Below are 26,291 nucleotides of genomic sequence, written 5' to 3' on the forward strand. Positions count from 1 at the left end.
GGGGGGATGCGAGAGGGGGGATGTGGACAGGGGGGATGCGGACGGGGGGGGATGCGGAGAGAGGGGGGCCGGGGGAAAGGAGGCGCACAGTGGGGCAGTCTGATCAGTCGCTTCTGTATTCGCCCACGGCACGGTCAGCCATCCTGTCTCTCCCCGCCCAGGGACAACTGTCAGCCTCCCACTGCTGAAGTGAGAAGAACTTCCGGCAAGCCAGGCGCTGGGAACCGGCCAACAGCATCGGATGATACTTACCACTCTGAACACACCAACGATCAGGAGCACTGATTTGATTAAATTATGTCATACAGCATATAATTTACAGAAAGTAACCTTACACGTACTAGGTGACAATACTCTAAACTGGGACACTTTTTAAAAATTCCTGAAAGCTGGCGTTTAAATCAAGCTTACAGCAGACAGACGACCTCGTAAATCATGGCATTGTCAACACTGAGCCTGGGATGTAAAGCAGCGCCTTCAAACCTGAAAAGAAGGCAGACTTTCGAACGTTAACGTGTCAGAAGTGACTCGATCCTGTGCTGTCCCCACAAATGGGGACCATGCTGGAGCCACGCCCTCCTCCAAGCACTGCTCCCTTTCTCCCAGGACACCATCCGGCTTCCTGAAAGCATCGGTGTGGGCTAAGGAGAGGCAAGGGGTCCTGGAGCCCAAGGCCAGGCCTAGGCCAGGCTCCCTCCTCTGGCTGCGATGCGAGCCGGGCAGGGACACCGTCTCTGTGAGCCGCACCCCGCACCTGTGAGTGGAGACACTGCAGAAGACTGTCCTGAGGTCTACACCAGGTGGCCTGTGAAGGTGCCGGCTGTAATCTGAGCCTCATTCGTAGGTAACTACTTATGTGTGCAAAGCAGCGACCTAACAGTGACTAACAGACCTGGTTCAGAGGCCATGGACAAAAAGAGAAAAAAGGCAGTAATATGTGGACTGTGTACACGCCACCAGACCACATTTCCCAGAACCTCACGGTTTACAAACTGCTTCTGCACGTAGAAAGTGGTCGGAGGACCTGTGATGCAGCAGCTTAACGGAAAGAACACGTTCCATCTTGCTACGCATATTTTAGTTTAGAGCAAATGTCACCCACTAACTTGAAAAACCTAAAAGTAATTTCATGTAATGGGAATGATGCTGAAAGGCCCATTCCGTTTGCTCTCGATTATGAACTAAACCAGAAGAATCTGTTGCAAAGTAAAAAAATAATATTTTACTCCCTCCCTCAGAAAAAGTGCCACCACCACTGGGTGACCAAACAGGTGCGTGTGTGCGTCCTCAAGGGCTCAGCAGAGGCCTCCGAGCAGCGCGTGCCCGGCAGAGAACAGCCATCATGCTGGCCTCCCCATCAGAGAAGCGACAGAAAAGCTGCTGACACCTGTCGTCTTGTCGCGTGTGACCCAGGCGTCCGGCAAGGGCCCCGTGACAACGGAGCAGCAGCACAGCAGCACCCCAGCTGAGCCTCAGCTCTGGTCATGCCTGAGGCTTTACTCATTGATTGAGGGCCTGGTTTAATAAAACGAAATACTAAAACACGAAACCAACCAAACCAAACCAGTTGATTCCTTCAAAACACTTACAATTAAGCCTCATTCACTGATTTTCTCCTTGCAAATATCTGCGTTCCTGGGGGTTCTCATTCCTACACAATGCTCAAGGGCCCGTCCGGATCCGGCCTCCCTCCCTCCCTGACCACATGTGCAGACCCCTTGCGACATGCACCGGCCTCCCTGAGTTCTATGAGCACGAGTTTCCCCAAAACTGATTCGGCTAAAATAATCACTTCAGGCCCTCAGAACAATGTGCCCAAGGAAATGCATGTTTTGGTAAGATGTTTCTGTAAACCTTACTTATTTTTAGAGAAACCTTGTCTAGATTTCCAAGATAAACTCTCCACGCACTTGACATCAACTGTAACTGACCTTACTGAAGAAGATCTAACTAACGGCATTTCCTCTGCACTGAAACGTGGAGAGCCCGGTGTCTCGTCTCCGGCACGTAAGGAGACACTCAGCTTATTTACCGGCCAGGGAAGTGATGGAGACCCTCATCCTTCCCGCTGCGGGCCTCCGCGCTCCTGGCCTAAAACCTCCTAGAAGTGCCCAGGATGGTTCACAGCGCACAGTGACCATCAACGTGCTCGCCAGTGCTGAGGCATCCTGCCTTTCTTCCTGGGCTCCGGCTACCTGAGGGCACGCGTCTAAGTCCCACACAGGCCCAGGCCCTGCTCGCACCGATGCATTTAAAAACACTGCCAAGCACATAGGTCCCAGGCGATAAACGAGAGCAAACGGAACGGGCCTTTTCCTGTGATGGGATGGGGGGGTGGTCTAGGGGACAGTCACACCCACTTAGAGGCTGGAGAGGTGTCCAGCGGGCTGGAGGGCTCCAGGGAAGAAGAGACTGGCGTAGTCAGGAAAGGCCTCTAGGAAGCAGTGACGTCTGAACCTGGCTTTGATGGTCAGAGAAGACCCTCTTGGGTGGGGACGGAAGTGGGCGTCAGGCAACCTCACTTCCCTGCCCTCGTACTGGGGTGAAGCCCTTCAGGAGGTCCTGCAAGGCGACAGAGCGGGGGGCACTACCGACCGTGCTCCAGTCCTGGCTCCGCCGTTGACGAGTTTGTTTATCCTCTGCATTTCCTTCCGACCCTGCCTGCCGCAGCTCCTAGCCTGTACCCTCTGCCACCTCGGCTGCGCTGGATGCGCCCAGCTCCCGCTCCGGGCCCAGTGCTCACGGGCCCCCGGTGCCTGCAGTCTCCGCCTCTCACTTCACGCAGGGACCTGCCCGCCTGTCACCTGCTCGGCGACGTTCCCGGACCACATTTTAAGTAACTGCTTTAGCTCAGCGCCGCTGGTCTGTCTCCTCCACAGGACATCGCTGCCGTAACGGGGGGGACCGGCTGTGCTCACGACCGTGCCCAGCGTCCAGAACAGTGCCTGGCACACAGCAGGCACTCAGTGTCTGCTGACTGAATTAGTGCAAAATGGGAAATATAAAACGGAGTGCTTTCCAGCTCGTGGGGTTCGCTAGCGGTTGGAGGAGATGGAAGGTGGCAGAGGAGCACAGTCACGGCCAGTGCAGGGGAGGGCGCTGCGGCCCCAGCCACCGGCCTGCAGAAGGCACGGGCTCCACGCGGGAAGCAGACGCAGAGCCCGCGGGCACTGGGGCGCGGGGTGGGGGGGCTCCCCACTCTCACGGCACCCACAGGGTGCAGGGCAGGTCGCGAGGTAAAAAAAGAGCCTCGGGGCTTGGTGACAGGACCGGTTTTCTAGGTATTCCTTCAGAGCTTGCTGGGCTGGCGAGGTGTCCTGTTTAGTCTCCGTGGAAGATGGATGATCACCAGGCCTGCGGGTCCTGGAGTGAGCAAGCAGTAGGCGGAATGACGAAGGATCGACAGGGATCTCAAACCAGTGCCGGCACGAGGTACCCACTGGACACGGGGCACTCTGCCCGCTCCCCTGGTTACCAGAGCGGTGGCCCTCCGGGAGGCAGTGCTGCTGACTCTGAGGGGCGATGATCAGAAAACCCCACGATGCAATAGCTCAAGCAGGACGAGGAGAAAGAAGGGGGCCAGCGGGGCAAGTTCTCAATTTTATCCAGCTAGAAAGCATGTGGGAGGGGGAGGGAGCGCCACCCTTCATCTGCTGGGACGTAATCGATTCCTGGAACCTTCTGACCGCACAACCGCCCGTCTCCTTAAGTAAGCGTGGTGGCCGTCAGTCAAAGAACATCGAGAGGGGACTGAGATCTGCACCTCTGGTGACGGGGTGAGTAGGAAGACATGATAAAGGCAGGAGCACAAAGGAGGGGCTGGCCGCGAGAGATGTTCCAGAACAGTTCCAGAAAAAACTCAGAAGAACTGAGGACACTGACTCAGGGGATCAGGGACTCGAGAGGAGGCCCGAGACCTGGAGGTTCCACACGGACCCGTTTCACGTCAGCACTGGCTGAAGAGCCCTGATGAGCCCGACAGGCATCCTGGCTCCCTTCGACCAGCAGCACATGTGGGGCACATGCAGGGCACACACGGGCACACACGGGCTCACCCGCACGCCGGGGCCTCACGCCTCACGCTGCTCCTAGTCCAGCGGGCGACGCCCAGACACGGATGAAGTACTCAGCCAGCTCAAGCCTCATCTGCTCTACCGGATGCCCAGCGAGTGCTCCCTCCACTGGGTTAGCACCTCCACCACCTGGCACGAGGTGGCCCTTCTCCGTCCAGGGAAATCACAAGCCCCCCGAGGACTGGCTCACATCTGCGGGATCTCCCGCTCCCACCAGGACTGAACGAGGATGGATTACAAACGCCAAGGCTGAGCACGTCTCGGGGCTGCAGCGTCCCCGATTAACGGTGCGTCTGAGACGTGCCGGCAGCCCCGAGCCCGCTGGGCCTCCAGCTCTCAACCCTCCGCACCACCCCGTTAGGAAGCGGGCGATGACTCAAGCCGTACTAGCCGACACACGTTTGTCACACACTAGTTCACCGCCAGAGTACCTCTGCCAAGCATCTAAATACGCACATGAATATCTCTTGAGAGGAGCTTATGGGACATTTGTGCAGAATAAGAGAACAATGAGCAATGACATTTGGGCGTTGGCACACGAGAAGAATCCAGTCACCAACTGCGCAAAGCACCAAACTTAATTGCAGAAAAAACTAACTCAAGGCAAATTAAACTAACAGGAATTAGGTTTCTTGTAAGTCAGATGGTCAGATACTAGAGTTAAGAAGCTACCCCATGTTTTAGAAATGTAACACATAAATCTAAAACCAGGGTACGTGTGTGAATACATATACATGCATACCTATATATGTGTGTACACGGCACACATGTACTATGTATACACACGTAGATACACATTTACACACACACACACACGGGTCCAAAGAAGATGTTTTTCCCTTTTTCTCCCCTTTCCTGTTTTCCACATTTTCAATGGGGAAAAGACACATATATTTTGAAAACATACCACGGAAAGTACATCACACTCATCACACCCACGAACGAAGGGTTAACATAATGCTGATGCCAGTATCTTAACTATATTTTCAAAACAGCAATATTCAAACATCATTTTATGTTAATTGTGAAAGACAAAAACTGTTTAAAAAATGTTTCACGTATCCTGAACTTCGGAAAACAATATACAAAGTATATTCTGTTAAATTCTGCTGAATTGCAAAGATAAATTACAATGGCAACTTCAAAAGTAAAAATTTTCACTCTTAATACGATCGACATGATAAAACTGAAAAACAACTTGGAATTCTATCTAATCTCGAGTCATCTGGCATCATACGCATACAGCTCGAGGAGAAAAAGTCTACGAGCCACACCTAAGCCTATTTCATGAGGGTAAATTATGCGAAGTGGGCAGTAGGAACGTTTGACTTTGACAAGCTGTCCCAGGAGACGTCGCCACCCGTGTGCGCACACGAGCAGCCGTCTGCCATACGGCGCTCCCGCTGCCACACCTGCCGTGGGTGCGTCCCCCCCACAGCCTGCTCTGCGGCGTCTGCGAGGAGCCTCTTACCTGACACGGAGACCGCATGTGTCCGCACGCCCTGCTTGTCACTGTTGGCCAGCCTGCAACAGAGATGCACACCACTGTGAATGCCACCCTCTCAGGCCCAGGCAGCGCCACTCCCTCCGTCAGCACTGCCGGCGGTCGGGGGGGCCGGGCCGTGTCCCGTGGGGGCTGACATGCCAGAGCGCAGGCTTTTTACAAAATCGGGTTCTACCACTTGAAGCCCTTAAAATAACCACCTGCCTTCACGTTTTAAATATCAGAAATCATGACAGACAACCGAAGTAACGCTGACCTGCTCTGAGAGAGCAACTTGTGACAGTGACTTAAAACGTTGCAATACCACTGAACGTGGTGGACTCGGGTTCTGTAAAATGCTAAGTTTAAATGCCAGGCGGCAGGGGGACTGCCCAGAGTTACGCAACGGAGGCGGGGAAGCACCTAGAAGTGAAATTTGCTCTCTAAAACATAATTTGAAACACTGTTGTCCAGCTGTTCCTTCTTAAACTCGGCACACGTAAAAAGCAGGCCCTACATTCACATGTGTCATCATTTAGACTGGAAAAATGTACCCGGCCACTTGTTTCAGGAGATGGCTTAATGACATTAGTGTTTTACATGTTGACCCACATAAAAGTCTCACCAAAGGTTTTAGTGACGTTTTAAAAATACAAGTTTAGTTTAGTTTCAAATTTTTGGAAAGAATAAAACACAAAGAATAAAGGCACCCTACCGTCTCTAGATGTCAAAGTTACTTTGATCTTTTTGTAAAAGAAAACTTTTTCCAGGTACATAAGCATTTACTATAGAAGCACCGAATAGAAATTTTTGTAGTACGTAGAATTCATACTAGGAAATATTAGAATGAAAATCATTCTTGAGAACTGGAAATATTCAGTGTGCAACTGAAAACCCTGTATAATGAATGATTATAGTACAAAGCCACAGAATTGAGTTACTTTTATTGAATTTTCTAAATATGTGAAAAACCTTTTTCATAAAAGTTTAACAAAAGTTCTTTTCCGACACATCATCAGTTTCTCTTGCATTGCGGCTACCTCTGAACTGCATTCATGGGGGAGTCACAGGGTACAGACTCGTAAGAAGGTACCATCTGCTTCTACATTCTGTTGCTAACATACTGGGGTCCCCTTCGCCACACCGCCTCTGCCACTGAGTCACCCCACTCACTCTGGTATGGATTTCGCTGCCCTCCGATCAACAGTGGTAACAGGAGCTGCTGCTCCATTAAAGTTTGCTTTATTCGTTCAGTTTTTCTAGTATCTACGACCACTTCTAACCTACAAACTTCTTCACTCACTTTTACATCTATGCTTAAGATTCCTGTGTTTTAAACCTCAAAGTCACCCCTTGAAGACTCCACAACTGAAGGTCCTCTGAGCATGAGTTCTGGGCCTGATATGGGACATTAATAAATATTAATGTTGCTGAGCCTGTGAAGCACACTGCCTAACAGCTCAAAGCAAGCTGGCCTCCTCCACCCCTCCGCGCACCTGCACAGCTACTGTGTCCGTGTCAGGTCTATGACGCCACGTGACCCTGGCCTTCGACAAGGCCACAGGGATGTGGACAAGCAAAGAGTCACTGTAAAGTGTGACGGCACTACAGTGAAGTAGGTGTTACGGGCAAACACGCAGGGATGCTCCCAGGAGCAGGGGGCCTTGGGACGTTTCCAGGGGAGGGGACGAGGATGACACCAGCCAGGCGAGCAGGGCCCGGCCGAGGACGAGGGGGCGGTGGGGAAGAGGAGGGTGGCGTGCTCGAGCACCTGAAGGACACCAGGGCGGCTGAGGAGCGGTGGCATGAGGCTAGATGGGCGAGCAGGGCGGCAGCCACGCAGGACCCTGCCAGCTGGCTCAGGGAGGTCGGCACTCGTCCCCAGAGCAACAGCAAGCCTCGTGAGGGCTGGACTGAAGACAGGTTCCTCACGATGTAGGACCGAGTGGACAGAACGACGCGCAGGGAGAGAGGTGAGCAGTAAACGTCAGCCCAGTGGGCACGGACTGCTGTCCTCTGAGGCTGTCCTTGGGGACGTGGACTTCAGGGGGTTCCCACTGCCCCCAACTGATGGCACGACGATGACGTCGCTGTGCCCAAACGGTCCGTAGGAACGCGGTTCACGCAAGGCTCCTACGGGCAGAGTCTGCACATTCCCAGGCCCAGCAACCACCTGGGCACTGCATCTCTAGAGGCTTCCTGGGCCAGCGACACTTCACACGTGATTGCAACTTCCTGCTAGCGGAAGCAGGGGTGTCCTGCCCGAGTTCGCCGGGAGAGGGCCCTTGGGAGCCTGCCCTGTCTCCCCGGGATGTCATCCCTGCGCCTTCTCCCTGTGCTGGTTCTGCTTTGTGGTCCTCTGCTGTAAGACAGCCGTGAGTGTGACCCTATGCTGGGTCCTTTCTAGAGAACCAAGAAACCTGGGGGGGGTCTTGGGGACCCCGACACAGGAGTCTACTGGATAGCCCGGACGGGGGACAGCGATAGGCACAAGCAGGGGAAGGACCCCGGGAAGGCAGCAGGTGGACGGACCTGATGGGTTCAGGAAGCGGAACCGAAGGAAACAGCGAGGGGCGGTGATGGGGCAGAGGGCGAGGACGGCAGAGAGGGTGCTGAGCCTCCCAGGGGAACGCGTCCTCTGCAGGTGCCCGGGACTCTGCTCGCAGCTCTGTCACTCAGCGCATGGCTGCACGCGCGGACTGGCCTGCACGTCCGCGGGCCACGGCTCACTTTCGTTGGGTCCCGCACTCGGGGCACACTGGCCGAGACCAGAGGTGGTGTTAAATAAGTTTTCCTGGCATCACTATTCGATTTTTAAAATTTTATAGATCAACATAACTATTATAACATTTATGAACCAAACAAGTAAAAAATTAATGTAAATTACTTATTTTCAATTTTCTTACTTGGAAAACAGCCAGAACGGTACCTATTTTCAAGTTCTTATAAAGACTAGCGATGGCTATACAGTAACCTCCACCGCCTCCTCAGCATTATCACGATGATGAGTCTCAAGCCCCTCCCAAACTTACAACAAAGGGAAAATTCCTTGCAGACACCTGATTAAACCTAAATACATCACACGACTTACAACCGACTTCCTACTGGAACTACCTGTTAATTCCCTATTGTCGAATGTGGAAATCTGACCGTCTGGGCAAGCGGATAACAAAACGCAGTGATTTCCTGGCAGTTTCCAGCACAGGGAGCAACAACATGCACGAGGCAGCACTTACTTTGGTATCGATGGCAAAGCCCGTTCGCCTTCTGTGGAAAAAAAAAAAAGAATGGTGAGGTCCCTTCCACTCCTGAAAAGATCACGTGCAGAAATCGGGGGGAAGGATGAGTGGCGGCCCAGCACTTCCGCCACAACTCTTAAAGGAAGCTGATGCTATTTCAGGCTTTCTGGTTTCACTCTCAGTATTTGTAACTAACGTAAACTGGCAGCAGGCGCGTATGGTGACGAGGTCCTGCCTAACGGAAACAGCGCGCTCAGGTGGTAACCTGGGGGGAGATGTCCTTCCAGGAGGCTCCAGAACATGAGGCTCTCTTCCGGTCAAGGTCAGCACTCTGACCAAGGACCGAACATGCTCATGAGCAGCGTCACCCAAACCTGTGCAGAAAACACACAGAAGCGCAGACGCAGACGCACGAAGGGGCGGCCTCCCGAGGGACGGACGCGGCAGAGGAGCCCAGGAGCCAGGGCGGCCGTCCAGAGCACGCTGGGAGCCCTCCACCCACCGCGGTCGCCTCCCGCCAACGACCGGCGGACCCATCCCTCTGGGCAGTGACTGGCTCCCGCTGGTCTCGTCACAGCGAAGGTCAAGCCTCTGTTCAGTGACTGGGGCGACACTCCTCACCCTTGCTCTTGTAAAGCAGGCAGCATGGCAACCGCTGGTTTAATCTCTTTTATCTGGATGAATCCAGAAGGCTCGTTACTACCAGAATCATCTTCTACACATATAAATTCATCAAGTCACTCCCCTGCTTAAAACGTGAGTCTCTCCACAGCTTTTAGGATGAAATGCCAGCACCTGGGCTTAACCCACAAAGCACTTAACCCACATCTTTAGGTGCGTCTGTGGGATGGGGGTAAAGGCAGGTAGGTGTCCGCCTACCACCCACGTCTGTGACGCCTTCCCAGGCAGCTCCTCGGTAATGTCCCCGGTGTGGTCACATGTACTGTCTGCCCAAAATGTCCCTCCTCGCGTCTGCCCTTGAACTCGGCCCCATCAGCTCCCTCCGCCTCCAGACGGCTCGCGTTGCCTTCGGCACACTCTCCAGTCCTTGCCGTTCCCTGACCCCGCGTGGCCGCACGCTGTATCTCCGTGGGCACGCCATGCTGCCTTCACACGTTCTGCCCCTTAGAGATGCTCTTCCGTCTGGTGGAAGCATCGTTCTTCAATCTTTCCAAGCTCGATTCGAGCACAGCCTCCTCCCCGGAGCTCCTCCTGGAACACCCGAGGCTCTGGACAGCGCGCTTCCCTCGCGTCAGATATTCGACGGTCAGACTGACCCTGCCCGTGGGGGTCCCTGACACCTAGTGCAGTACCTGGCGCCCGAGGCTCGCAGACCACTGTTTGGTAAACGAATAACTAAACCGGCGCTGGACCTCGAGTCAGCGGTTCTTTCTGAACAACTGTTTACTTACCTATAAAGACAAAGATCGAACCGCCTCGTTTGCAGGGAGAGCTGTGAGCTTAGACAGCAAAGAACACGCACATCTCCTGCATCATACCGTCCAAGCTTCTTCATTCCTAAGACGCTGATATCCAAACTTCAAGCAAAACAACCAAGTTCTACACCATGAAGCTCAGACTCAGAACAACGGGAAAGCCTGCGATGAGCCTCTGCCCCGGGGATGCCGCCCCTGCCCCTCCCGCCCCGCAACGAGCACCGCCACGGCCTTTCGCCGCGCCCGCGGCTTCTGCCTGAACTGCTGAAAGTCTTCCTTCCTCGGAGGGGAAAAGCGGTTATTAAGCATACGGTGAGCACAGACTTCCTAAGCAGCTGTGCGGGAGGGGAAAGGAGGCGGCGAAGGAGGTGAGCAACAGCGGGAGGATCTCGGGGGCACCTTTCCAGCGAGCGAGAAGGAACAGAATACTGAGAAAGACGGCGGCTGACGCACTGGCAGCAGCATCACAAAAAAACGAGAACTCACTAAAATGCCCAATTCTAGGAGTTACTTCTTAACATTTCTTTAAATTTATAAGTTGAACGTGACTTCTCATGTCATTCACGTGGTATGTACATCATTTCACTGAATAAATTCTTTAGGAATAAGGGTGTGCATTGTATGAACCTACATTTTTATTTTGATTTTTAGAATCGAGGCTTTAAATTTTGAATAAAAGGTTTTATCTACTTTTTTTAATTAAATGATTAAGAAAAAATTACAGAATCATTGTAATAAATCTAAATCATAAAGGTATACGATGTGGGGGAAAAAACGGAAGAGTTGAAGGCCCCCAAATACAACTGCACCCTCCTTAGAAGCAGCACTGTGCACCTGAGCACGTGCCTGCCCAGACTTCCTTTACGCGTGTACACGCACGCACGCGCACACACATGCAGGGTGGATGTACACGCACACACACGTGCATGGAGCTTTCCCACACGACGGCAGCACTGTGTCACCTTAACAGCCAGACGCTGCTGCATCAGGTGACCGTGCTCCCTCGTTTATTCACTGACCCCGTCCTGTGGATGCTTAGGTTGTTTCTAACTTTGCGCTGTGACAAACACCGAGTGCCCATGCTGTGCCAGTGGTCCTGCAGGCCTGATTCCTAGGAGGTGGCCCGCTGGGCAGAGAGCCCCTGCTGCACTGTCCTCCGAGCCCGCTGTGCCAAGTCACAGTGGCGCCAGCAAGGGGTGAGGGTGCGTTCTCCAACAGCCTTGCCAAGAATGGGCAGCGTCGGTCCTTCACCAATGTGAGGCGCCGAACAGTGTGCACTGTCTGCGTCCGTGTGCTCACCGGGCAGCTGCGTGTCCGTTCTTCTATGAGGTGGCCGTTTGTAAAGGCACAGGGTTATCTTACTCAATGGGCTGGACACGCTCTTGAAAAATAAAGATGTTTTAATTCTTCTCTGTATGTTACAAATGTTGTCCCCTGTATCATAGGTTTAAAAACATCTTTTACTAACAGAAGCATTTCCACACTTACATAAAAAAAAAACTCTATTCATTTGGTTCCTTATATCGTCCCCTCCTCCTCTGCAATGTGCAGTATTTACTATCGTCCTACATACAGACTATTTCCTTAAGAACGATGAAATGATGATCCTACATTAATGTGCATAATCCTTTCCTTTGAGAATTTTATTAAAATTAAAAAATTGCCATTGAGCTGTCCTGTGGGTAAGGGACAGATTAGATAACACCCCACAATAAGGACCAAGGTCACATAGAGACTGGTGGACTTGGTTCAGGACTTTTGGCTTGTGGCTCTTATTATATTTTCCGACCCATTAAGTGCCACCTTGAAAAGCACTTTATAAACTCCAAGCGATGAGGGCAGATCATGAAACTGACACAGTGCGGCTGGGCGCACTCAGAGCTGCCACAGAGAACTTCCGAGTAGGGTCACTTATGACAGCCATACTCCGTTACGCGGCCAAGCATGCATCCTACGTGGCTCACCACTAAGCAGTTTATGATCCACAGAAGACGGATGGCTACGTACATAACTGCTATTTAAAATACAGCACAAGGAAAACAGTACATCAGAGCTGGAGAAACATGTTTTGCCTTTATGTACTTGAAATTTTAAAAAAATCCAAATTAAAAAATGCACATATGCTTTCGTCTACATATTTCTGAATACAGTCCATTAAACATGTTTGACTTAAGATATCATTTCGATTAGGCAATATAGCATCACTTCAGGTATCTATTACAATTCATCCTATAAAGACAACATGAAATTGGCAACGACCAATGCTCTGTGAGACGCATTTTCAGTTATGCTCTGTTCATATGAATGAAAAACTTAATATATCTCATTTCCCTAGATTTGATATCAAAATATTTCTCCCTAGAGAAGAAAAAAAGCCAATTAAAAACCAACAGAGAAAGATGTTGAAGCTTTAAACATGGAATGGCTCATTTAATGCTTAATGTCTGGCTGTTTTTTTTTAATGTGTACCAACAAACTGTTAAAGAACGTTTTGGTAAATTAGCGTGAAATTTAAAGAACTATTTACTAAAAAGGAGACGGGCACTATGTCATATTTAACTGCTCACAAAACACTATCTCTACCAGAAAGAATTCTCTCAAAACATTTAAATAATATTTGCAAGGTATCTACCTCTGTTTCCTGCACAAAATGAAAACTCAAGAGCTTGTGGCTGCAAAAGTTTTACCTGAGAGGCCTTCAGACATTTCTAAAACCAACTTCATCACTGTATTTCCTATAAAGAAAGCTACAACAAACATATGCTATGTCTTAGGAAGAAAGCAAACGAACAGGCTTTATTGGTGTGATCACAGCGGGGAAAACGTTTCTGCTGAGTTGGCCACGTCCTGGAAGCCTTTATGTACTTGAAATTTTGTACTTACTGGCCTGTTGGTTTAGCTATTGTTTCCAGGACACACATCATGACACTGACTTTTAAACAACGGTTCCAACGATTCCTTCACAAACGCACATACCCACACACACACCCGCGCACACACATCCACCCACCCACACACCTACCCACACACTCACCCACCCACACACACACACTCACCCGCACACTCACACCCCCTGCACCCTGCTCTGTCGCACAGGGCACTGCCTGCTGGGGAGGCTGGACGTTCTGCTGTGTCTTTCGTCCTCTGTCGTCTGCTTCCCTTGTGCTTTTCTATATCCTCGTCACTATTGAGCCCAGCTTGGCTCACGTGGACACACAGCACTCAGCCCTTCCGGGCTCTTTCCTCCGGAATCGTCCTCGTCACGGAGGTGTGTCCACCTGCCACAGAGCCACCTGCGTTACAGGGGCCAGCACGCTGTAGGGCTGGTTATCACTCTTCTCTTACAGACGAGGAATCTAAATGTCAAGGTTCACAGAGTGTGTCGAGATCACACGGCAACTAGCCGCGGTGATGGGAACAAAAACCTACGAACAGTGACGTGCCAGGCTCGGCTGTAGTTCGCGCATGAGGTCGCTTATGCTCCCGGCTCCCGCAGAAGCCAGCACCACTGTTCGTGCCGCAGACAAGGAGCTGAGGCACAGAAAGGTTAGGCAACTCGCAGACGGCAGCACCGAGACGGACGCGCGCGCGCGCGGGACGGACAGCCTGCTTCCCAGCCCCGCCGCCCTCCCGCCGCCCTCCCGCCGCGCTGCCCTCCTCCCGGCAAAGTTTTCGCTGGGTTATTTCGGAAGTCCAGACCCTCTGAGACACCCCTTCTTACTGCCTTGCGAAAAGCCCACATCGTGTCTGAAGGGGTACAGCCTTGTTTCCAGGACAGTTCTTCATCCTAATCATTCATTTCACATCATGACCGAGAACTAACTTTGTTCGTGGATGTACAAGAAAAAAGCTTTTGAGTTGTATAAAAAAAAGGGAGAAGAGTCTTTATTCACGAGTTGTAAGAGACGCTTTAAGAAAAAAAAAAAACCTGAACATAATCCCGAAAGCTTATCTAAAGATACTGATGATAACCTAGAAAATACTCCAAGTATGTTGCTCAAAACGCAGTAGCTTTCCGTGAGCTCTATTCCAAGCCCAGCTCTCAGGCGGTGAGCTGGATCCCTTCCCTGGGAAAACGAGAACACGGATGTGCCGGGCTGAACCCCGCGTCTGGTCTTCGCGCTTACAGACGCACTGAGAAGAGGGGTCGCAGGCTGTCGGGGGTCGGCTCGCAAACAGCTCCGTGGGAACGCGCACACAGAAACAGCAGCTCACCTTTCTGGGGTCTGATGATAAAAGACTGCGTGGCTCCATTCACCAGCCGGCAGTATCCATCTATCAAGTCAGCCATATTCTCAGCGATGGTTAGGGATGGCGCTGTCACTGTCAGAGGCTGAAAAGGGGAAAAGACCAAGAAAGAGCCGGTATTGTTCTTTCCGATAATCAAAGGGACAGCTGCGCTATGACATCAGATCTCTAGAGACACTTGCAAACAGAGAAGGGTGGGGGCGAAACGAGATTTGTCGTAAGGTTTGAGTCAAAAAAGAAGTTTGATATTTAAGGACGCTATTCCTAGAATATGTGACAGAAGGCAAACCCAGATGAAAACGAAAAGAAATCACTTAAACTGAGACTCGCTTTCTGGAACAAAAGGAAGTAAAAAAATGTTTTCCTTCAGGATGTCTGGCCTCTCTGGCACACTCTAATTAAGGGAAGAATTTAGACAATCAGCGCTTATTTTAGTAACTAAACTAATGTGAAGTAATTTTTTATAAACCATCCATCATAATTTTTTTAACATTACAGAAAATTAGTCAGATTTCATTATTTTTAGCACGCATAGCGTGTTCTGCCTAAGAGCTCAGAAATCACTCTGATACAAAACATGCGATTTTGACAAACTTCCTGGAGACCTATCATTGTTACCCAGGAGACAGATAGTCAAACACGTATTTTACTTTCAAATATGGGTGTGTGCTCATTCATGTAGTATTCACAATGCCCTCAGTGAACCGTTATTTCACCTGCATCATCTTCATATTATTTGGGGGGAAAGCAACAGGAAAGGACAGTCTGAAAATGACGGTGCCAAACAGGAACCCTCCCCTCACAGTACGGTTCAGGATTTTAAGGCATCATCTGTTTAATTCGAAGAATCCAATGTACTTCCCGAGCCTCGGAAATGCCATGACCTGAAGAGACAGGCCGAGGGCAGGTGAGGTGGCTCAGGGGCACCGTGAGGGCCCCTGCCCCCAGAGGCCACGTGGCACAGGCCTGAGCCACCGTGAGCACCCCGGCCTGCTGCGGCAGGCGCCCGCCGCATCTGCAGTGCTGAGACGTGCTCGTTAGGAACGCGGCTCTCGACGGTCTGGGTGAACCGTCTCCACCGCTTACTGGGACCGCGGCCGACCTCTTGGGCTCGGTCCCCTCAGCTACCCAGTGGGGGCGACCCCAGCTCCTCAGGGCGCCTCTTCCGCTGGGTTCTGAGACCGCCAGGGGCTGCTCCTGGCTTCTGTGCAAAGCGCTGGGACAGTGCGGGACACGCGAGGCAGGCCGTGCCGGCTGCGGCGGTTAACATCATAATTACCGCCACCCAGGGAACGTCGCAGACTGCAGTTTACAGGACAGATGTATTTTTATGTGAGTCTAAGAAGCTGATTTCCTTGGTAAATCACAGTCACTTTCAATCATCTTCACAGTAATGCTCCGAATGCTTTTTAAATCTGTCTCCTATTCTATTCCTGGGGGCATTTAAGCATTGTTATTCGTCATCTAACAATTACACGGGAAAGCTGCACTTCTGATGATCCACGGAAACCTCATCCTCGTCCTGAAAGCATCACTCTTCCTGAACGTCCCTCTGTCTTAGCCCCGCCCCCCCGCCCCGACGACCGGAGCGTCCGTACCTCGGGCGCGCCTGCGACTTTCAGCTGGAGCATTCCTTTCCTGTCCTTGTCGTCGCTGTTTGAATACTGGATGGTCTGCACTTGATTGAAGTCGGCCAGGTGTGTGGGCTTCGAAAAGAAAAGGCACAGAGTGTGGCCCACAGATAAAAGGGCTGCCCCCACTGACGCTGGGAGGTTTCCCCAGCCGCGGGCCCCACCCCGTTCTCCTGAGACCGGGTGTCAGGAGAGTGGGGAGGGGGTCGTCTGCGGAGCTCACTTTGGGGCTGTGCTCCCGGCGGCCGAGGAGCACCCGATCCTAGCAGCGAGACGAGGGACTCACCGGTACCAGAGAGGAGACACAAGACAGGGAACAGGAGGACCTGAGTCCTCACCAGCCTGGGGGTGACCGCGTGAAACCCTTGGTGGGAGTGAACATTCTGCTCCCCGCACGCCCCAGGGAGGGGCCGGGCCTGAGTACGTCTCTGAAACTTCCTGACGTGGAGGTGGCAGGTGTCCATGGGACCTGCCCACAGAGACAGGCCGGACACACTGCAGCTTCGCAGCAGAAACCCCTTTGTTATGCAGACAGAATACACCCACCTGTCTTCTCCTCCCAGCAGTTCGTGGCAATGATCATTTTCGTGTGATGGTCCCTACCCATCTATTCAGAAACAACGAGCTGCTTAAGGCCTCTTGCTCTTGGAGTATCACGTGGTGGCGGCCACGCTCAGCACCGGCCATGCCACTGGGCCTGAACTCTGAGTCAGGAGGTGACTCATCCTCGGCTTCCCTCCACAGGATCTACGACTCCGTGTTCACACACAGGCATGTCCTGTGGCCTCCCCGCCTTCGCACGGATGCCCACAGGCGGTCCCACGTGCCCCCTGCCCCGGCCTCTGGGCAGCACAGCACGGCCCAAGTCCCACTCTGTCCCCGGTCAGGTGGCCTGTGCCCCCATGAGGCGCCCTTCCACCTCCCTGGCCCTTCATGGTTACCCCTTGTCCCCCAGCCGTGCGCGGCCCAGCGAACACCTGCATCCTTAGCGCGACGCCGCTTTTTCTACACGGAGCCCGGCAGGAGGTGGGTGTCGGGCACGGCGGTCGCGAGGCGTCACCGGCGCACACTTACGCTGCAGCCCTTGTCCGTGAGGTAGCTGATGCCTTCCTCCGGGCCGATCGCCAGCTCCACCGAAATGATCCAGCTCGACTTTTGAAGGCGAAACAAGTGAAAACAGAAGTCCCAGAAGGGAAAACATATTTTAGACAAAGAGCCATGATGCATGAAGGAACCAGCGGGCTGGCTCAGCCTGCCACAGTCTATCGAACCGAGTAACGCGAAATGTTCTAACTTCACTGATCCAGCGTCCGCTCAGCCTCGACACAGCTACGCTGCGCTCATCCCCGTGGGTCTGAGCGAATGGTTTCTCTGGGAAGGTCATGTGAATAGGTAAACTAGCTCTTGGAGAGCAGTTCATCGATAAATAGCTGGGCTGGAATAAAATGATCTACTTATGAACACAGACATGCCATCAAAAAAAAGATGATTTCAACGTCACGTTGACACAATATTCTCAGGTCATTAAAAACGTGACAAATTCCATTTCAATCTGATAGTTAGGTCTACACGGATAAGAAAAGCAAAGAAAACCGACCCAGTGCGCCCCTTCGTGCCCCCATACTCACACCGAGGGCGCACTTGAAGCATTCTTTATCGAATCTGTACACTGGGGACAGGATCTCGAAGAACTTCAGAATGCTTTCTTCTCTGTTCAGGTTGGCGAACTGTCTGAACGTCTGTTGGATCAGTTTTCTGAGTGTTTTGGCCTGCATGACACAATCACAAAAATCTTTTCAGAGTCGACAGCGAGTGAAGACTGCGGGTGGCAAGGCCACCAAACGGCAAGGAAGAACCCGTCCCACCCCACGCTGGATACCGACATTCACACTGTTACGAAATGTGATACTTACTAGAGCTTCACGTCCTTTTTTAAAAAAAAAAAAATCATAAAATATACTACCGTAACCATTTTTAAGTGTGTACAGTTCAGTGGTTTTAAGCTTTATTTCTTAAATAGAAATTTGTAAGGCAATGATTTACTTATTAGAACATGTAAAAAGTTAAGCATTAAAAACATATCCTCAACTGCCCATGACAGGGACCTGGCAAAGGTGAAGGCCTCAAGGCATCCGCTCACACGTCCGGGGTTGGGGCTGAAAGTCGGTGCCACCTTTCTGAAGGACAACTTGGCAACACAAATCAAAAACCATGAAAAACCACACATCTCGATGCAGAAATTAAAATCCCAGGACGTTAGTCTTTAGGGATGATTCAGCCACAAGGAGGCTCACTGCAGAACCGTCTGGGGTAATGCAGGGCCGGGCTACACATGCGGTGTGTGTCTGTACATCTGGTGTTCTACAGAGCGCTGAGGACTAGCAAGGAACTAATATTAAAATCCACATCAGTGTTACATGAAGAAATATGGCAGAGCGCAGGGGATGGGATGTGGACATAGGCACCGATGACCACAGGTGAGCACAGGCACCGATGAGCACCGAAGGAGATAGACTAATATGCTTTTTTTTTTTTCTGGGTAGAAAACAAGGTATCTGTGCATGCTATTCAATTTTAAACCAATTCACATACACAGAGAAAACTACTCAGACTATGATACTTCTTCAAAATGAAGCAATATCATTATTAGGTCGTCATCAGAAATTGCTGCTACTCAACCATTTTTAATTACAAAGAAAATTTCATGTTAGTTGACCTAAAACTTATCAAACGCTGTTAGCAACAGTGGACCCCTAGTGATGCAATGCTAGAGAAAACTTCCAACAAAGGAATAACAGGCTGAGAATATATTAACCAAAGAATTCCCCACCTACCCACTAAATGCTAAATACAGATATGGTAACAGTGCATGCAAAGTGTGCTTTAAAAAAACAGATGGATAATTGACATACAACATTATATTACCTTCGGGTGCACAACATGATTCAATATTTGGATATATTGCAAATTGATTGCCACATTCGATAAGTCTTGTTAACATCCACCACGTCACATAATTACAATTTTTTAAGGCCCACTCTCTTTGCAACTGTCAAATATGCAACACAGTATTATTAACTGTAGTCACCAGGCTGTACGTTACATCTTTGTGACGTTTGCTTTATAGACTGAAAATCTGTGCCTTCTGATCCCATTCACCCATTTCACTCACACCGAAACCGCCGCCGGTGGCGACCACCACCCTGTGCTCTGTATCTCCGAGTCTGGTTTGTGTTTGCTTTTAGATTTCACACATACGTAAGATCATACGGTATTTCTCTTCCTCTGTCGGACTCATTTCACTTAGCATAATGCCCTCTAGAACCAACCACGTTGTCACAAATGGAAAGATTTTCTTTTTTATGGCTGAATAATAGTCATTGAAGATGCGCTGTACACGCACATACGCCCTACATCTTCCTTATCCACTTATCCATCAATGGACACGCAGATCGCTTCCGCGCCTTGGCTACTGTGAAGAACGCTGCAGTGAACACGGGGGCAGATTTCTAAAGAGTGCTTCTTTGCGTCTGTCTGCAGGGACCATATCGGAGGGTAGCTTTCCATGCAGACACGCATTTCATTCTCCTGGCACCCCCCTCACGTGCTGGTACCCAGCAGAGGCCAGGAATCGGGTGCTGAACGACTAATAAGCCTGACGGAATGGACGCCTGCCACGGTGACCTGCTAATCACAGGCACGGGAATGACGACTATTTTCTCTAAGAATAAAATCAGCCGTTACTGAATGCACTCCAGGAAAGCACTTGTGTTTTATTACTTGGGATTGTAGAGATATGTCAAAAAACTAATAACGATTGCTCTCTTAACGTTTCTAGTTTTGAAATTAGATTTCTACTGTGAATTACATTCAAATAAATTTTGGAAACTTGGCTATTTTTTGGACTTCGACCTAAGTTTAGATGCACAGAAGAACTACAAAGACGGGTAGAGGGAGCTCCTTGAGCGCTCTTCGCCCAGCCCCCGCTGAAGGGACACTCGTGCGTGACGCTGGCGCAGCAGGTAAACTGCGAGACCGGCAGGTGCCATGCTGCTCGCTCGAGCACCGCCCGTATTCAGCTTGCGCCATCTGGCCGCTGACAGCCTTTCGCCGGCCCCAGGGCCCGCGCTGCATCCACCTGCTCCTCCTCAGCTCCAGCGGCTCTCACGGCTTCTCGGAGCTTCTAAGGCTAATGATCAGAAAGCTGCCTCGATAAAATCCACCTGCATTAGTTTGCCCAGAGTCACCGCCAGCTCTTCGCGTCGTAACTTTTACATGTACAGGAGGAAAACACATATCACGGGAGGTAGAGGCACAACGTGGCATCTGATTATGATAAAGCAAACTAATTACCTTGACAGAATCCAGTAAACTCCTAGGGAAAAATCGCTTCAAGCCGACATCCTTTCTGAAATATTAAAAGAAGCATATTAACAAATGACGCCACCAGATCGATTAATACAGTGACACTGTTATAAAAAAAGAAAAGCAATTTAAGTTATTTATCCTTTCACATACAATTCAGGAAGGACACATAACAAGGCTCCAATTTACCAGCAAAGTCACGGAAGGGGCGGGACAAGTCGTTTTCTAGATATTTGCAGAAAACATCAATACGACTTGGTTTCAGTAGAAAGTCTTTGTTTTTTGACACTGACTGAAAACCCATTTAAAATATTGCCTCTGCAAATCACAACGTATAAATATACTGTTCTTTTTCAAATACTGCTTGAAGGTTCACTTTATACAGATAAGTTCCAAATGGGTAGAGAAAGTAGACTGGCCTGATTAGGGCAAGATTTGGGATATACTAATGGAAATCTTTAAAAAATTCCATTGGATTAATCCTAAAAGTTGACTATTTTTAAAAATAAACTGATGATAAACGGACTCAATCAAGGTTTATCGTCTCAGTTTTACATAGGAAACAAAAAGAGAGAAATTAAGTGATTTATCTAAGGTCTAAAAGCTGAATGTGTGAAAATGTTGGCAATCCCACCAACTTTCATTATTATGGAGAGTTTCAAAGCTCTCTGGCTAAGAAAACAGACGGGAAAGAACAGCTCACTCTTTTTTCCTACGTATTTTGGGTACCCAGTGACCTAGGCTTTTTGGCCACTAGATGGCAATCCTGTGCTGGTAAAAATGACATAAAGCCTAGAGACCATAAGAAATGTCAGGAGACACGTGGGAAATACGAAGGGATCAAGCAAAGAGTGAAATACAGGTATCTTTTCAGAACTGCATGAGGAAACAATAAGCTGAACATAAAATATAAGTAAACAGCACAGGGATGACTTCTTCGTCCATAACTGTAAGTCACCCGGTATCACAAACAACATCACAAAAATCGTGTCAGTTTATCTGGTTGATCCTACATCCAAACATTCTAATCCCCTATTCTATAACCTGACTAGCTCAGGACCTAAACCGACAAACTCCAAAGTTGGTCTTTGTTCTCACTTTTTTATTGTTTTTATCATTTTGTTCACTACATGTTTATAAAATGCGTTCTCAGCTTCTAATTTTACCCAGAAGCCAAGCACTTCGGGGTCCGTGGCGGAGGATGCTGAGAAACGCTCCGGGGCACCGCGGCACTGTGCTGCAAGGTGCAGGGAGGGCCTCCTTCAGACGCCTAAGCTTAAACCCTCTCCAGAAGCCAGGCAGGGACTGCGGGCGGCCCCACTTTCAACACGAGGCCGCCGCTCCGAGCCTTGCGTCCGCCCTGGTCCTGACCTGCTCCCCGCTGCAGCGGCCTGGCTTGCAGCGATGTGTGCACAAGCCTCACTTGAGCCCAAACGCTACGCTCCTGTGACACAATGTGAATGAGACAATAACCACTACGCACAAAATGCAACTCCTAGCCTTTATTATAAGGTAGTTCTTTACGACATAAGTAATTGTCAAAGGGTGGATCCTAAACGCTTTAAATCACTGGACGAAAAAAGAGCTAACATGAAACTTTTAAAATATTGCCAAACCCCAAGTCCCAAACCCAAGCATCAGGTGTCGATTCTCATGAGTTCAAAGGAAGCTTTTTAACCCACACACGGCTGACGAGATGTTAATACTGGTGTGAGCTGCATGGGCCACGACAGGAGCCGCACGAAGCTATTTATACTTAAATTAGAGGAAATTAAATGTGAAAGTCTAGTCCCCAGTCGCATGGGCCAAACATCAAGCGCTCGGTGGCCCATCTGGCGAACAGCCCCCTCCCGTTCTGGCCCATCACTGCGGAAAGCTGCACCGACTCTGCAGGGCTCCTGAGTCACGGCAGGAGAGGGACACGGATGGACGCTGGGAACAGCTGCACAGCCGCTTCAGGGGTCACCGCACAGGGCTCCCGGGGACCACTCGGAAGACGGGGAGAAGGCGGCCGCAGGGAGCGTGCGGCAGACGAGGGACCTTGGGCTGGGACCGCCCCGTCCCTGTGCAGCGGCGAGCCTCTCACGCTCGTCAGGCTCCCACCGCCTCGCCTCTAAGTCAAGTCACGTTGACTCGAAGCGTCAAAGGACACAAGCCCAAACTCACTTCCTCTGACCAGGTGCCACACGGGGAACGGGGCAGCGGAGCGCTGCGACACGCTCCTTCTTCTCGAGTGAGACACCGATGCAAACAACGAACCGTCCAAGAGTGTGCGCATGACCAGCGCTATGCGGTGACAAGCGCTCGAAACCAATAAACGCACTTGTTCGGACTGAGGGTTTCTGGGACTTAGAATTCTACCTACGGTCCATCCGAAATCAGAATGTTCTCAGTCGATGTTTAATTTATCTGTCTCTCAAATGAAATGCTTAGACGAGGGCTGACGAATGAGGCCTCTCTCCCTGTTCACCCGCAGAGCTCTGCCTCCCCACCTCTCGCCCGACTGTGTGCTTCCCGTGTCGCCCCTTCCACACCACGCTCCAGGTGAGAGGGCGTCCGGTGCTCCCCTGACCAGGTGCGGGAGGGCGCCAGCAGCCCCTGCCGTCCGGGCTCCACCGCACGCCTAAGGCCTCTGCCTGGCCTCGCCCTGCAGGCGTGTTCACGCCGTGAACCCTGAACGGTGGGCTTTGGGAGGCCTGCGGTGGAGGCAGGCTTTACTTACATCATCGAGCTTCTCAGAAGTGAATTCTTGTATCAAGGACACATGCATTTCTCCTCTGGCCCCACCTCTGAGAAAAGTGACCGTGTCTGTTGGCTTTCATTCCTCAAAGCTTTAAGCCCGGGCGTAAAAGCGACCAGAACCGGCCTTGACGTGTAATGGGTGTAACCGGCACGTGTGTTTTCTTGTGGTGCTCCCGGCTTATCCTCCCCCCCAAGCTCTCGGAGCCGATCTCTCTTCTCAACTAACTCAACACCCGAGCAGCCGCCCCCCACCTGCCCAGAGTCCCGCTTCAAAACTCAGGGTGGACGATGACCTCGGACGTCAAGTACCAACCCCCGACATCCTCTGGAAACTTCGACGTTAGTTCCTAGTACATTATTTTACAATTTTGTTTAATTTTACTTCTGAGGGACTCCCTTCTGGCTGTAAACTTCCTGAGGATAAAAATTTTGTGTTATTAATTACTGAATCTCCAGCATCTAGCGGCCAGGGCTTAGTAGATACTCAATAATGTTTGCTAAATGAACTATTTAATGAAGGAAGAAAAGGTCAAAAGAACAGATAATTAACCAAATAACCATATAGGGAAAACCATTCCTATTTTTCCTCAATCTCCATTTGAACTGAGGATAAACCCAGTATTCATCTACTCCATTACCTGAAGGGCAGGGAAAGGCTACTTAAAACCCTGCCTAGTAAGATATCCTAGGTGATCGCTAAACGTTTCACTCAACTCCAACCAATCCCTTTTTGTCCTTATCTAATCTGTGAAGGGGCACAACGCACGTGACAGCTATGCTCACAAGCACACAATCGCAAATACTCAGCGAGTGCCTGCTGCGTGCTGCACACCGTCAGGGGCCCGGGGCGCTGACACATCACAGCGTTGGTCCAGGGACGAGCCGGCTTGCAGCGTGCCGAACGGACGGACGGCCTGGGCCGTGCTCGTTCGCGCGCCACGGCTTGGCAGAGCGGAGGCTCGTGTGGCCACTGAACACAACGCATCTCTGCCACCAGCTGTCATTTCGCACGGTTACAGCTGCTTTGTAACTAACGTCCGAAAAGATTTACTTCTACTTTTACTTTCACGGCCTTTCGCTTTCTTTAGCAGCGTCTTCCGAACAGCACGAGAACCGCAGGAGTAAGACGGCCAGGAGAACGAAGGCCCGAGACCGCAACGATGCTCGAGAGAGCAAGCCTGGCCGTCGCCGGGCTCTGACGAACGTCAACCATCTTTTGCTAAATTAATTATCGAATGATGACGTGCGGAACTTCTAGCATCCCAAGGTGTACGCTCCAGCTCGCCTGTGCATGCATTTAAAACGATCTAAGATAACGGTATAATATGCAAAATAATTTCATTGTTGGAAAATTTTTCAGTTATTCTAAATTTTCTGATACATAAACAACAAGTAACTTTCACATCTCTGCTTTGTTTACTAACAAAAAATTCCTTGGTAAGCTTGTAAAGAGAATACAAATAATTTACAGGCAATTTATAGGCAAGTATAGATTTCAATATAAGTTAGAAGTAAAACTTTCATCCCAATATCATTAAATACACAGAGAGAAAGTTTATCATGTATATGTTGACATACCACAGACGTTATTAGCCTTAAGACATTTTATGAACAAATTTAAATGTTTGCTAACACAGTTAATGTTATCAAGACTTCTTTTCTTAATAAAACTTTCCCTCTTCCAGATAGTTTTAGAAACAGTAGTGTTTCCGACTTAATATTTAAATAGAGAAAGTAATAAAAACTCCAGTTTGAAGAATGATTTAGTTCTGGGCATCTGCTGTGACAGGGTCGCTTTCGGACATGTAATACTTACTCTAAAACTTCATAGTTAGACTTCTTCTCCAGCGCATTGCCCCGCATCTCCCAGTATGACCGCCTGAAATGAGGGGAGATACGGACTTTTACATACGTGCATGAAAACCATGAAAACCGTCCATGTCGTTACACGATAAAACCTGTGTGTGTGGGGGGGGGACCTAACAACTGTGCGCCTCGGCCTCACACGTTCTGATACACTCTGAACGAGGAGCGCCGTGGTCCACGGCACGTCCCCGGGGCCTCGCGACCTCGCGACGCACGAGCAGGTAGCGCAGACTTTATTTCTGCCGCGGTCTCGCTCTCCCTTCCCACGGGAGCAGGCCCGGCCTTCGCAAAGGTGAGACCCAGACGCCAGCTGTAAAGGAGCTCAGCGACACCGGCCACGTCCGCGCTGCGTCTTTTCACAGGAGACAGCACATGCAAGCGGACGGCCGCAGGGGCCAGGTGTGCGACACACCCACCCCTTCAAAGGCACGTGTCACAAGAGTAACTGTATCAGACACGTAACAGAAAGATCCACCTAATTCAGAATCTTCTCAAATTTTATTCAATGTTTTACTGATAATATTTATGAGGAAAATACCTGAATAGTTTCCAAAAATGATGAAAACCAATGATGACTACAGCCCTCATGCACAGGCATCACCTTACCGTATTTCTAGACAGCCCAGCTTCAGAGCAATGTCCTGATCCACCTGGTCGGCTACCTCTGACATGTAATCGCTCTTCACCTGCGACAGAAAGGGGACGCAACAGTTTTAAAAGAAACCATTTTAGACTTAATCGTTCGGTAAATGTTTGCTGGGTCCCTTTTATGTACTTTACGCATACCGTGTCACTAATTATGCTGGAGGCTGGAGATGAAGATGAGTAATACCGCGAAGCAGTGAAAGAAATACATGGGCCCCCCAACAAGAAGAGCTTATGTGACCTCTGAGCGCCTCACTGGGGCTTTAAGAAACAAAGAGCATCATCCGAAGCACAGCAACACCGAGCTGCTTCACCCCGCGCCACGCTGGCAGAACTGGAAACCAGGAGCCAGGCCTCCACTGCCAGAGAAATGCTCCCCGAAAGTACAGGCTTCATAGTTTCTGAACTCATACTTCAGGTCCAACGGCACCGTCAGACCTTCATGTGAGGCCAAAGGAAACTCACGGATCTCGAAACCCACTGAAGCCTGCAAGTGACATGCCTCCACCTAGCGTAACGGGATGACTGATCCGCCAAGTGACAATAGAGTCGAACATAAAGAG

General features: G+C 50.4%; 1 protein-coding gene across 1 annotated transcript in view; it reads right to left on the reverse strand.

Annotated features, from left to right (window-relative positions):
- Positions 1-26,291, reverse strand: part of PTK2 (protein tyrosine kinase 2) — a 175,948-nt gene that overhangs the window by 69,287 nt on the left and 80,370 nt on the right. The window contains exons 6-14 of the mRNA XM_025047590.1: positions 25,690-25,769; positions 25,034-25,096; positions 20,464-20,518; positions 17,739-17,879; positions 17,185-17,262; positions 16,078-16,185; positions 14,447-14,564; positions 8,793-8,823; positions 5,545-5,597 (exon numbers count right to left, since the gene is read on the reverse strand). Of these exons, the coding sequence (XP_024903358.1) occupies positions 5,545-5,597; positions 8,793-8,823; positions 14,447-14,564; positions 16,078-16,185; positions 17,185-17,262; positions 17,739-17,879; positions 20,464-20,518; positions 25,034-25,096; positions 25,690-25,769 (727 nt within the window). The remainder of the gene's footprint in view (positions 1-5,544; positions 5,598-8,792; positions 8,824-14,446; positions 14,565-16,077; positions 16,186-17,184; positions 17,263-17,738; positions 17,880-20,463; positions 20,519-25,033; positions 25,097-25,689; positions 25,770-26,291) is intronic.

The sequence above is a fragment of the Pteropus alecto genome, unplaced genomic scaffold, assembly GCF_000325575.1.
Source record: "Pteropus alecto unplaced genomic scaffold, ASM32557v1 scaffold105, whole genome shotgun sequence".
NCBI lineage: Eukaryota > Metazoa > Chordata > Mammalia > Chiroptera > Pteropodidae > Pteropus > Pteropus alecto.